General features: G+C 40.5%; 1 protein-coding gene across 1 annotated transcript; it reads right to left on the bottom strand.

Annotated features, from left to right (window-relative positions):
- Window positions 1-10,069: 10,069 nt before the first annotated feature.
- Window positions 10,070-11,131, bottom strand: LOC139475215 (trace amine-associated receptor 13c-like). The gene has a single exon (XM_071258465.1). It carries the CDS (start codon window positions 11,129-11,131, stop codon window positions 10,070-10,072), a length of 1,062 nt encoding a protein of 353 aa, XP_071114566.1.
- Between the last annotated feature and the right edge of the window lie 3,897 nt (window positions 11,132-15,028).

The raw sequence follows: 15,028 nt of genomic DNA, 5'->3' as shown, positions 1-15,028 counted from the left end.
GCCTTGTGGTCACCGGATCAAATCAGTTTTTCCCATACATAACTGGCGGTGCTTATATTATTATACACCTATCAAAGATAATACAAATAGGACAAAATACATAGAAACATTTTTTTTTTTTTATTCCAACTGTTGTAATACATTTGCAAGACAATTGAAAAAACGGAAAGGGATATTTCCATAGCCATACCCTCGGTACATTAACTTATCTGGACGCTGGATAAACATTTCACTGGGGTAGAAACTCATTCTATGTTTTAACGCTTACTGAAGTGTGACCTTGTCACAATAAATGTGGTTCGATATCTTCCATGCGTTTCCGCAAATGCATAACATAGTGAGACAGCCCCCAGTACAGTAAATGCACAGTTTGTTTCTAAGGCTTGTGCATACAAAAACATACAATTGTTTTTAAAAAACCCATTTAGTATGATGTTATTTTTAGCAGGATATTTTTTACTACAATAGAAGACATGACACTCATGTCGCTTTTTCCTTTGAAAAATGTTTAGGAATAAGGTCAAGAAGGAAAACTGTTTTCATGTGTGTTATTATTCCATTTGAATCATAACAGTGTCCTAGTAATATGTTTGAAGGTTCTCTGTGTAATATAGGCATGTACCTATTTATTACAAATACAACCGCCCCAACTACCTACTACTGAAGCCTTTTAGGGCCATTTGTTTTTTAATTTCTTTTATTGACATCTCAAGATACTTAGTAGAAATCTCAAGATACATACATGTAAGTTGAAATTTCAAGATACTAACTTGAATTTTCAAGCTGCTAAGTTGAAATTTCAAGTAATTAACTTATTATCTTGAAAAATTCAACTCAGAATGTATCTTGAAATTTTAACATAACATCTTGAAATTTCAAGAAAAAAATGGCCCTAAAAGGCTTCCGTATAAAAGGCTTGCGTAACCTTCAGAGAGCCTTTGCTTCAAAATCCCACATTTGCAAAAATCACGTCAACAGTATTGTATGCTTATACATGTACATACAATTGTTTAATTTGAAACTTGAGATTGTGACATAGAATTTAATGGGTATTGACTTCTTTAACAACTAGTCTTGGCATCAAAATGAATTTTATAAGCACACATTGATTTCAAAATGGGTGACTCAAATACACATATTCTACATTCCGTTTGTGCAACGACTTCACTTTATTTCACTTGAAAGCGCTCATTATAAAAACAAATTCCTTGATATTTCGATTCTCATCGAAAGAACACATTTCATTTGCATGATGTCTGCAAATACATTCTTGATACTGACAGAACTTTACATTACAGGTTTTAAATGAAATACTTCATCAGAGCCGTGGCTTATCTTTTCTTTTAGAAGGTTCTGAATGTGGAGGAATGAGTGAGGGCCAAACATTGTATGAACGTCGTCGCAAGCTCCAACGTTCATACAGTTTGGCCCTCACTCTATGAAGGTTCATACTCCAATGAACTCACACAAAGTGAAGGTCAATTCTTAAATGAACTGTAAAACATATCTATATTTCCTCTAATACACGATGGGTCTCTAATACATGCTGAGTCAAGGGCTCTCGCGGAATTAATAGACGGCGTAAAGTGTCAGAGGAAATACGGTAGTTTGATATCGGATGTTTGGGGCGTTCTAGGCCGCAACCGTGACTGCTTCGATGATGACATTAAAATATGTAACGAAGGTATATCTTTTGCATACAAATGAAATGTTTATGAAACTGTTAGAGAATTTTTTCTATGGTGACCACAATCGGAACAATTTTGGCTATTTCCTCATTGAAACAACCGACAATGAAAGTAAAATATAACATTATAAAAATTGTTTGAAAGCAGGGATAGTTAGTCAACGTGTTAATGTTGAACAGCATCACACTGTGCATCAGTACTGGGTTGTCTTCTGGTTTCCTGCAATTATTTAACAGCACTGTTACTGTTAACAATTTCTTTGGCAGCCATAACTGAGAGTGCAGTGCAGATACAGTGACAACCGGGACACGTTAGGACGGTTCTCATTTCAGGGTGGGGAGGCATAATTCAAAGATTCACACATTCAAAATAAGTGAAAGAGTGATATCTAATAAATTTTGGTGAGAAAATAATAATTGTTCATTTTTTTGGTAACTTTTTCTGAAACCCACGAACAGGTAATTTCATTATTGAAGCAACCGACAATGAAAGTGAAATATAACATAATAAAATGTGTTTGAAGACATTTTATTCACGACAACATGATGTTTACAAACTTTTTTCTGATCGATATCCATTACCATCTCCGTCAACCACCACCGTTTGAATTTGGCAGGAGGGGATTTGAAAGTGCATCAGAAAACACTCCCTTTCGAAAGTCCACGAAAACAATGTCCCAACTGAAATGACAGCTTATCAAACTTGATGAAATTCATTTCAGAACACGCACAATTATGAAAATTATACACGACCTACTATTTCTGGACCAGAAATGTCTGTTCTGTCATTATTTGGCTTTGGATCCGTGAAATCTTGAAATTGACAGGTCACACCATGCAGATTCCTCGTTTCAAAATATCCGGCTCGTCTGCAACCTAAACAGCGGCTGTTCAGTCATACTCAGTTCCATTGGTAATCATATGGATGTATCAGCAGGCTCGATCAATCCCAGTAAATCTACAGGTAAATGTTGAACCACATCATAGATCGGGGTTGTCATCTTGCTTCTTTTAACTAGATCAAGTTAATGTAAACACATGATTGTCAGCCATTGACAGCAGTGAGGTGTGAGTAACCGTGATCACGGGAGTCCGTATCTAAAAATAGACGCCCTCATGCATATTCATGACCATCTCCACACGCGAGCACGAAGGGCGAGAAGGAATGCAACAGAAAAATACTGCAGGGCCCGACTCGATTTTTCAACAAATTATTACGAAGGAGAAAAATGTACCCACACTGACACTACAGTTTCCGATTGCTTTTCTAACTTGTGAACGGCATTTTCGCCAGTTTGGTACAATAAAAACACCCACCTATACATCACAATTTAATTTAAATATACACAAGCATCGGACACGCAGCTGGGTCCGTCTTTCATACTTGTTTACTGGGGGTAATTGCTTTCTAACTAATAACTCTAAGACATGTTAAATGTGTATTAGAATGTTAATTCATAAAGTTTGCTATAGAAATATATTCGTTTAGCATTTTAAAACCTTTTTCTATTACCCGTCACCCCTACAAAAGAAATGATGGCATGTTAAATTTCCAAGAAATGACCTCTCTCACAAATTTCCGAGAAACGACAGCCAGTGCACAGTGTTCAACAGTGTGCAACAGTTTGATAGAAATTGAAACATCTCTCTTTGGATTAAGTTAGGAGTCTTATTTGTCAACTTCGTTTGAAAAACTATGTGTTTTGAACACTTATTATGGACTACTCAAGACTTTGGTGTTTTTTAATCTTGAACTTTAGTCATATTTGTTACATATATAACTACCTGTGACCACTTTTCGGAATGTTATAAGATCGCGGACCTGTACACCTGTGTTATTACACGTTGCAAGAGAGCGCTGTTTTCAAAGCGTTGTTGCAGTCATGGTAGAATGGAGATAAACCTACTGTGTTTTGAAATTTGATGTAGTCCAACTGTAGAATAGAAACCTCTTTATTATACAGTGGGACTACATCAAATTTCAAAACACAGTAGGTTTATCTCCTAAATCACTATCAAAAAGTTAATGATACCAGGTGTTCATGAAATGCTGAGCATATCCTGCCCCACCATAAGCATGTCTTTATGAAAACAATGTTAAACCCAACAGACGGAAAAAACAGTTTATGAGCAGTTATTAAACACACAGAAATAGGATAAAAGTTCGCATCTGTTGTTCTGGTGTCGCGAGGGTCGTTTTTGGAATACACCACCTCAGACTCAATCGTAAGCTTATACAGCTTTAACCATTCAGTCAATATCGTACGCAGAACATTTATAAATTTCTATTAAACATGAAGTTAAACAAAACACTCCTCGGCATTCGCAGTCTTTGTTACTCAGAATCCTATTATATGAACATATCCACCCCCAGGCTGTTACTGTGTCTGCTAAAGAGTATCATTATCCTCACATCCAATGATAAATTTGATAGATGATGTAGAGAGTAAGTAGGTTATTTTCCAGAACCTATTTTTAATTGTCAGCTGAGGGTGGAGCAGGTTAATGATGATTTATTAACTTATTGTAGGGTATATTTACGCACAGATATGTTTGACTAACTTGTTGTGTATGTGTGTTTGTTGTTTAACGCAGCAATATTCCAGCTATAAAACGGCGGCCTGTAAATAATCCAGTCTGAACCAGACAATGAAGTGATTAATATTATGAGCAAGCATCCATACTGTCTCGGTACTGTGACAACCAATCAACTTAGTCATCGAACCTGACCGGCCAATACATTATGGTGCCTCTTACATAAGATTATGGTTGCCTGACCAGGAGGGGAGTTCTTCCTTGAATTGCTTACACACGTATACTGTCATGACTAGGCAGGTTAATGTGAAGGCTTTGTGATTTGTCGTAATATTATTTGATATGTTTATTCACTTAATTTTAAAGTATCCAAACCTAAAACTAAACCCTTACTTTATAGATCACGGTTGTTAAAGTGGTTGGTAAAAAAGTGACTTGCCTATGCATGTGTTTGTGACAGGTGCCACCGTTGGGGCAGGATGCGCTGACCTTTCCGCGAACACCTGGTATCACCACTACTTGATAGTAATTCATAGACAAATGCTTATGATGTAGTCGAATCGTATAATATCATATAATCTGTTAAATAACTCTTTTAACAGAGGGGGGCACGGGTGGCCCAGTCGTCTAAGGCGCCGCGATTCGCTGTGCAGAGTTGCGTCCCTTGGGCACGCCAGAAACCTATGATTGTAGGTTCGAATCCTGGTTCGCCCCGATTATGTTTCTCGGTTTGTCAGCACCATACCCGTGCTCGTGGGTTTCACCGAAGGGGTAAACGTCTGAGTCCTGCATCACTTCGAGCTCTCCTACCACATTAAGCTGACACGCTGTGATATAACTGGAATACCATTAAAAGCGGCGTTAAACCCAACTTACTCACTCACTTTTAACAGAGAGTTCTTATGAATATGAAAAGGATTTGTCGCTTTTATTTATTTGAATGAAGTAGGGCATGTAAGAACGTAAGGAAGAGGAATATAGTCCTTCGTACACATTGACAGTTGAGGACAAGGCAGAATAATGATGATATATTTACCTGTGTTATTTGCAAGCTCATTAATTACTCTGTACGCCGCTAACCCTGCATAAGTACTGAATATCTCACCCTATTTGTTCCGTGGTGAAATGCATCAGGGATTCAGGTGTCCTGGATTCTGCAATCAGTGATGGATGATGGTGTCCTTAGCAACAGGTTCCGGAGAAGCCTGGTCAGGAACTCCTGATACAGATTAATATCATTTCCATGACTGTTTACCATATGCATGGCTGACTAATGATGAATCTGTGATATCGTGGTACCGTTTTACAGTAAACTCCCTTTTTGAATCAGTGCATTAAACGTGACGATTTGTTCGTTTCTTGGTATCAATAAAATCAATTCCTGCACCTTAAAGATTCGAATAATATTCTCTTGTTAATGAATACCACATTTTCAATTCAAACCTGCTACGACGCCAGGCGAAGAAGTCATTTCACTGAACACGTGTTACACTCACGAGTTAATAAATTTGAAATTCGAAATTTAAAAACTAATTACTGTTTTGTAATGGAAACATTGTGTTCATTAGTAATTATGCACATATGTTGAAAACTACTTACTATATTATATGGACACAATTTGTTAAATAGTAATATTGAAAGATGTTGAAAACTAAATACTGTTTTGTGTAGACACTTTGTGTTAAGTAGTAGTTATGCAAAAATGTTGAATTACACTTACTGTTTTGTATAGAATATCCATTTGTTGAAACTCACATTTGTAGAAACCGACAACAGTAGAGAGTTATATCACTTCTCTAGCCCCGACGGGGCGGTCGGGTAGCCTGGTGGTTAAAGCGTTCGCTCGTCACGCCGAAGACCCGGGTTCGATTCCCGACATGGGTACAATGTGTGAAGCCCATTTCTGGTGTCCCCCGCCGTGATATTGCTGGAATATTGCTAAAAGCGGCGTAAAACCATACTCACTCACTCACGCACTCCCTAGCCCCGACTCAGGCCTTTGTGTCGCTGCTTAAATATTTCTAGATCAATAAATATCACGAGTGTCAAATACTCAGACCTATTATATCTGGTGCCGTTTTACAGTAAGCTCCCTTTTTAAAACAGTGCATTTAACGTGACGATTTGTTCGTTTCTATGTTTCAATAAATCAATTCCAGCACCTTAATGATTCGAATAATATCGTCAAATACACTGTCCTATTATATCTTTACACACAGTGCATGTTTAACGTCCGGTATATTTTTTTTATCTAAAAATATTTAAGCCACGGCAAAGGGCCTTTGGTGTCCCAGTGTTATCTCTCAAACTGTTATGAACTTAAATCGATTGCGTGGCCTTGTGAAACAAGCATGGTACGGGCAACTGTACTTTCACTCCCTTGCTTTCGTGGAATTAGGATGGTGCTATAATTCTTAGAAACGTATCTGTTGACTATGGTGATGAGTATGTAGATCAATAATGAGTTCGTTGGGCAATAATGTGTATGTGGGTCAACGTGAAAGGTTTGAATGTTATCATCACCTAGATATCACATTATACCCTTTATGTCAGAAACAACCGCGGCGGTGGCCGCATTTCATTATCTATGAGCACACAATGCCATTTTGAAAGCGGTCATGTGCAACAAATGTTATATTTTGTTAGGTAAGTACACATTTTGGTGTGTGTGTGTGTGTGTGTGTGAGAGAGAGAGAGAGAGAGAGAGAGAGAGAGAGAGAGAGAGAGAGAGAGAGAGTGTGTGTGTGTGTCTGTGTGTGTGTGCGTGCGTGTGTGTGAGTGTGTGTGTGTGTGTGTGTGTGTGGCTATTGAGAACCCAGCAGCGATCTAACCCACAACTGGTAGTCTAGATCACGTTTAAAAATAAAAATAATAATAAAAAAGTGTTCGAGAATCTGTACTTTAGTAAGTAAGTGTTATCCCTAATATAACATTTCTTACATGTGACCACTTTCTAAATGGCATTGTGTGTTCAAAGCGTTCGGCTTTTGGAGCCTTGCCAATTTACACTTGTCAGAGGGGTACACAAACTACGTGATCTAGACTTCCAGTTGTCGGACTTTCAATTTTGTGGAAGCCCCGGTGGCTGAGTGGGTTAGATCGCTGACTTTACATGGAGTCCCCACTCTGGCAGTGTAGGTTCGAATTCCGGACGGGACTCAACTCCAAAAGTACGAGAATCTGCACTTTACTAAGAAAGTGATATCCCATATATAACATGTGTTACAGTTCAATATCTCTATTAAATAGAGACGATTTCTCACGACGGATTAATACACTCTTTTTGACAGTTTCAAAGAAATCTACCAGCAGTGTAAAAAGAGTTTTGCTTTCAAGTTGGACAAGGTATATTTGACCACTGCACTATGCGACATTAAATGTTAACACACTAGACGCTGCATTACGGTACACAAACACTTGCACAGTGTGCAGGTACACAACTAGGCCAGCGAAACACCTCGCGTTATCTTGAGAAGTTGATAATATCAACAGGATAAATCAAGAGGATATAGGCCGATTTCATTTTTCGTGTGTGTTTAAGTTTTTCAGTAAACTGGAATGTTAAGTTACGAAATCTGATGTAGACCACACATGACGTAGACCACACATGACGTAGATCACACATGACGTAGACCACACATGACGTAGATCACACTTGACGTCGACCATGGCATGTGGTTCAATAAATAACGTTTACACACCCAACATGTATCGCTGACATACCCAATATTTAATGTTTGTACACCCAATACGAGGGTTGTTATACCACATTATTTATTTATCTGTTGTTCCTTCAAATGCTTGGAACGAGCTGAAATGTCCTTTTCGGAAGAAATTATTTCATTCTCAATATCTGTCATGAGAACTTAGAGTCGCAGGATGCATTTAATTTACCAATGTATTGATTTTGTTTGTTTGTTAAACGCTGCAATATTCTAGCTGCATAACGGCGGTCTGTTAATATTCAAGTCTGGACCAGACAATCCGGTTTCTGACATGATGAGCATCGAGCCATGCAACTGGGCTAGGGTGACATGCAAATCAACCAACCTGACCACCCTATCTATTTAAGTCGCCTCTTCCGACCAGGCCCCTTGGGACCTATATTCTTACCCAGAATCTATTCACCTGAAGGGTGACTGCGGCGTCCTATAATATACCCATGTGTGGTGTATTCTGCAATAGATCTGATACATGATCTTATATGCTTTTTGCTTTGTTTGTTTGTTGTTTACGCCGCACTCAGAAGTATTCCACCTCGATGACGGCGGTCACTTAATAATCGAGTCTGGACGAGACAATCCAGTGATTGGCATCATGAGCGTCGATCCACACAATTGGGATACAATGACATGCATCAACCAACTCAGCAAGCCTGACCACCCGATCCCGTTACTCGCCTCTTTCGACAAGCACAGGCGCCTTTTACGGCAAGCATGGGTAGCTGAAGACCTATTCTACCCCGGATCTTCACGAGTCTTGAGGCACATGGAGAAACACTTTGTTCACACTACACGAAGGGATTGGGGAAGATGACAGATTTTGATGAAGATGACAATTCATGTTCAGCAAAGGAACGTGTGAAAACATGCAGGCCATATAATATTTGGTCCCTTCACGAATTAACAGCTAATATCAACCGTGCTTTAGGGACCGCCTCCATGGTCTAGTGGTAGAGCGTCCGCCCGGAGAGCGGAAGGTCCGGTGTTCGATCCCCGACCGCCTCATACCAAAAGACGTTAAAAAATGGTACTTGTTGTTACCCTTTCCGGCGCTCGGCATAAAGGGGCTAAAACAAGGACTGGTCGGCTCGGAGTCAGTATACTGTGTCTGAGTGGGGTATTCATGTTAAACTGCGCCATGGTATCTCAGTGAGCTAGCACTATAAAACGGCATCAGTCCTGACTAGTACAAGCAGCCACACAAACACACACACGATGATGCACGTCGCTATATAAGTGCAATAATCTTGGACGCGACGTTAAACCCCATTTCGACTCACCTCACCATGTTTTAGGCACCATACATAGACAGGCACTGAACATTAGTAAAATCTACTTCCAAAGCCATCTCACTGAAAACTTTCAAAGAGTTTATTGTGTGTGAGGCAAACAGACAGAGTTACATAAGTACAATAAATGATAATAAGTATAATACATAAGTATAATAAAAAATATCTACGCTATAAATTGTGAGAATATGCAGGAAACCTAACCCATCTGTTAAAATGGACTTGTCCGACATTTCTGGATTCGGATTCTATTCAAAGAGTCATTATTATTTAAGTTTTGGTAAATATATTTAAAGTTTGTACATTTGACCAACATCCTTATAGAGACAGTCCATAATATTGATATCACCTGTAAGAAATAAACGACTCGTGGTCGTGTATCGTACAATAAAACGCTGCGGGGTTAATAAACCACTATGGGGTTCGCCCCTTATTGTTTATTCTCCCTGCAGTGTTTTATTCTAAATAAAGAGCATGCATATTGTTTACGTGTCATCACTTATATAAAACACATGTATGGCCTACTAAGATCCTGATGGCGTCCTTCTTGGATGACAATATTGTTACTGTATCATAAGTACTGGCATAAAGTAAACTACGGTTATAACGAACTCTAAGGAACTACTAACTTTAGTTCGTTATAACCGTAGTTCATTATAAGTACAGATACAGCATGACTACAGCAAGTAGTCGGGACCAAAAAGTAAGTTCGTTATATCCGTCAGTTCGTTATAAGCGTGTTCGTTATAACCGTAGTTTACTGTACTTAAAAAAGACACATACAACCTGTGATTATCATCATGTCAATGAATCCTTTATTCCTTGGAATGATATAATCAGAATGTGTCAGACCTGTCCGTTCGTTGAATTGTGGTCTGACTGCTTGATGCTATACTCGTCAAAGATGAGTGTGCATCCGGGTCTCTCCGCCGGAAGCAGGCAGCAGGTACGAGAATGACCTTGACCTCATGTCGGAAGGCTTCGTAGACGGCGGAGTAGATGATGACGTTCATGAAACTGTTGCTGTTGGCCAACCACAGAAACGTAAACTGAAGCTCCTTCGGGATGTGTATGCTGGGGTCAAACGCCGACGTTATAACCGAGGCAGTGTAGGGGCCCCAACACATGAAGAACATCCCTGCGGTGATGCTGAGAATCTTGACAGCCTTGACGTCCCTCCTGATTCGTTGCCTGGATGTGGAACTCCCAGCAGTCACAAATTCAGACGTTTTGAGCGTTCTCAATATACTGACTGTTGTGAACACGATGACACTGCCAGATGAAAACGGAATGGCCATCCCAGTGATTATGCAAAACAGGGGGTACTCCCAGTGCAAACCACAAATACCTTCAGTGAAGCTGAATCTGTAGTAGATGAAGTCTGGTTTGGTGAAGATGACAGACGCGAAGTTTGCTACTGCAAACACCCAGCATGATGCCAGGACAGTGTAGCATGTCTTGGTTGTCACCATTGAGGGGTATTGCAGCGGTTTGACAAGCGCAATGTAGCGATCAATACTGACATACGACAGATTCCATATTGAGACACATCCTGAAGCCCCATGAGACACTCCCGCAATCTGACACCACACGTCTCCGTAGGGCCAGTAGCCTAGAACTGCAGACACAACACACGGGGCACACGTCACCAGACCCACGGACAGATCTGCAATACTTAAGTTGGTCAAACAAAGTTTGGAAATGTGAGGTATGGTCCTTGTTCTTCGAAGAATGGATATGTTCAGAATATTGGACGTAATCACGAAGAATGACACAGAGAAGATTATAGGAGTTCGAATCCAAACTGAAACAAAGAATTCTGCTTCGGCTGAATTGTTTCCAGGAGATATATATCCAGAAATGTTCTTCAAATCTGTCACTGAAAGCTGTTCATCCATCACAGCGTAAGTGCCTCCCGTTGTTAAGAGGGAAAATGCAACACTAGGAGCATTTGGTTTCACTCATTTTCCCATCAGTTCCAGGCTTAATAGCTGGGATCGAAGACACATTTACGTATAGGTACACAATTCACATACCAGGACGTGATATACACAAAACACTAATCTCTGTTTGAACATATATTATTCAATCCGCAATGCTTTTGATGTGTAAATCATGTGTGAACTCATTGTAAGTTTAACATTGGACATGGCGTGTCTGTCAACATTGACAACGGAGACAATCAACAGTGTATTAATCCCAGTAAGGTTCGATTCATTCATTGAAAGGTTTGAATCAAGTGATGTTATCCAGGTAATTCAGACACCAAATTGTTATTTTGCATTAATCCGAAATCCTTGCTCCATGAAAGCAGTTGTACCTAGTTAATTAAATACTCATTTCATACTGCACTCCCATTGATCCTCACATCCAACTGCAAAGGTAAGGAAAATATATAATCAAGATGGTAAAGTGAGGAACATTGAATCACCGTTATAGCATCTGTGTCCATCCCTTCTGTTACAGGAACATTGAATCACCGTTATAGCATCTGTGTCCAGCCCTTCTGTTACAGGAACAATGAATCACCGTTATAGCATCTGTGTCCAGCCCTTCTGTTACAGGAACAATGAATCACCGTTATAGCCTCTGTGTCCAGCCCTTCTGTTATAGGAACATTGAATCACCGTTATAGCCTCTGTGTCCAGCCCTTCTGTTACAGGAACAATGAATCACCGTTATAGCCTCTGTGTCCATCCCTTCTGTTACAGGAACAATGAATCACCGTTATAGCATCTGTGTCCAGCCCTTCTGTTACAGGAACAATGAATCACCGTTATAGCCTCTGTGTCCAGCTCTTCTGTTACAGGAACAATGAATCACCGTTATAGCCTCTGTGTCCATCCCTTCTGTTACAGGAACAATGAATCACCGTTATAGCATCTGTGTCCAGCCCTTCTGTTACAGGAACAATGAATCACCGTTATAGCCTCTGTGTCCAGCCCTTCTGTTATAGGAACATTGAATCACCGTTATAGCCTCTGTGTCCAGCCCTTCTGTTATAGGAACATTGAATCACCGTTATAGCCTCTGTGTCCAGCTCTTCTGTTACAGGAACAATGAATCACCGTTATAGCATCTGTGTCCAGCCCTTTTGTTATAGGAACAATGAATCACCGTTATACCATCTGTGTCCATCCCTTCTGTTACAGGAACAATGAATCACCGTTATAGCATCTGTGTCCATCCCTTCTGTTATAGGAACAATGAATCACCGTTATAGCATCTGTGTCCAGCCCTTCTGTTACAGGAACAATGAACACCGTTATAGCCTCTGTGTCCAGCCCTTTTGTTACAGGAACAATGAACACCGTTATAGCATCTGTGTCCAGCCCTTCTGTTACAGGAACATTGAATCACCGTTATAGCATCTGTGTCCATCCCTTCTGTTACAGGAACATTGAATCACCGTTATAGCATCTGTGTCCAGCCCTTCTGTTACAGGAACAATGAATCACCGTTATAGCCTCTGTGTCCAGCCCTTTTGTTACAGGAACAATGAACACCGTTATAGCATCTGTGTCCAGCCCTTCTGTTACAGGAACATTGAATCACCGTTATAGCATCTGTGTCCATCCCTTCTGTTACAGGAACATTGAATCACCGTTATAGCATCTGTGTCCAGCCCTTCTGTTACAGGAACAATGAATCACCGATATAGCATCTGTGTCCAGCCCTTCTGTTACAGGAAGAATGAATCTCCGTTATAGCCACTGTGTCCAGCTCTTCTGTTATAGGAACAATGAATCACCGTTATAGCCACTGTGTCCAGCCCTTTTGTTACAGGAACAATGAACACCGATATAGCATCTGTGTCCAGCCCTTCTGTTACAGGAACATTGAATCACCGTTATACCATCTGTGTCCATCCCTTTTGTTACAGGAACAATGAATCACCGTTATAGCATCTGTTTTCAGCCCTTCTGTTACAGGAACAATGAATCACCGTTATAGCCTCTGTGTCCAGCCCTTCTGTTACAGGAACAATGAATCACCGTTATAGCATCTGTGTCCAGCCCTTCTGTTACAGGAACAATGAATCACCGTTATAGCATCTGTGTCCAGCCCTTCTGTTACAGGAACAATGAATCACCGTTATAGCATCTGTGTCCAGCCCTTCTGTTATAGGAACAATGAATCACCGTTATAGCCACTGTGTCCAGCCCTTTTGTTACAGGAACAATGAACACCGATATAGCATCTGTGTCCAGCCCTTCTGTTACAGGAACATTGAATCACCGTTATACCATCTGTGTCCATCCCTTTTGTTACAGGAACAATGAATCACCGTTATAGCATCTGTTTTCAGCCCTTCTGTTACAGGAACAATGAATCACCGTTATAGCCTCTGTGTCCAGCCCTTCTGTTACAGGAACATTGAATCACCGTTATAGCATCTGTGTCCAGCCCTTCTGTAACAGGAACAATGAATCACCGTTATAGCATCTGTGTCCATCCCTACTGTTACAGGAACATTGAATCACCGTTATAGCATCTGTGTCCAGCCCTTCTGTTACAGGAACAATGAATCACCGTTATAGCATCTGTGTCCAGCCCTTCTGTTACAGGAACAATGAATCACCGTTATAGCATCTGTGTCCAGCCCTTCTGTTACAGGAACAATGAATCACCGTTATAGCATCTGTGTCCATCCCTACTGTTATAGGAACATTGAATCACCGTTATAGCCACTGTGTCCATCCCTTCTGTTACAGGAACAATGAATCACCGTTATAGCATCTGTGTCCATCCCTACTGTTACAGGAACATTGAATCGCCGTTATAGCCTCTGTGTCCATCCCTTCTGTTACAGGAACAATGAATCGCCGTTATAGCCTCTGTGTCCATCCCTTCTGTTACAGGAACAATGAATCGCCGTTATAGCATCTGTGTCCAGCCCTTCTGTTACAGGAACAATGAATCACCGTTATAGCCTCTGTGTCCATCCCTTCTGTTACAGGAACAGTGAATCACCGTTATAGCCTCTGTGTCCATCCCTTCTGTTACAGGAACAATGAATCACCGTTATAGCATCTGTGTCCATCCCTACTGTTACAGGAACATTGAATCACCGTTATAGCATCTGTGTCCAGCCCTTCTGTTACAGGAACAATGAATCACCGTTATAGCCTCTGTGTCCATCCCTTCTGTTATAGGAACATTGAATCACCGTTATAGCATCTGTGTCCATCCCTTCTGTTATAGGAACATTGAATCACCGTTATAGCATCTGTGTCCAGCCCTTCTGTTACAGGAACATTGAATCACCGTTATAGCATCTGTGTCCAGCCCTTCTGTTACAGGAACAATGAATCACCGTTATAGCATCTGTGTCCAGCCCTTCTGTTACAGGAACAATGAATCACCGTTATAGCCTCTGTGTCCAGCCCTTCTGTTACAGGAACAATGAATCTCCGTTATAGCCACTGTGTCCATCCCTTCTGTTACAGGAACAATGAATCTCCGTTATAGCCACTGTGTCCATCCCTTTTGTTACAGGAACAATGAATCTCCGTTATAGCCACTGTGTCCAGCTCTTCTGTTATAGGAACAATGAATCACCGTTATAGCCTCTGTGTCCATCCCTTCTGTTACAGGAACATTGAATCTCCGTTATAGCCACTGTGTCCAGCCCTTCTGTTACAGGAACATTGAATCGCCGTTATAGCATCTGTGTCCAGCCCTTCTGTTACAGGAACAATGAATCACCGTTATAGCATCTGTGTCCATCCCTACTGTTACAGGAACATTGAATCTCCGTTATAGCCACTGTGTCCAGCCCTTCTGTTACAGGA

Source organism: Haliotis cracherodii, unplaced genomic scaffold, assembly GCF_022045235.1.
Source record: "Haliotis cracherodii isolate W230 unplaced genomic scaffold, xgHalCrac1.p SCAF_3, whole genome shotgun sequence".
Taxonomy (NCBI): domain Eukaryota; kingdom Metazoa; phylum Mollusca; class Gastropoda; order Lepetellida; family Haliotidae; genus Haliotis; species Haliotis cracherodii.
Note: the sequence above shows the minus strand (reverse complement) of the source record. Positions and strands in the feature narration are given on the sequence as shown.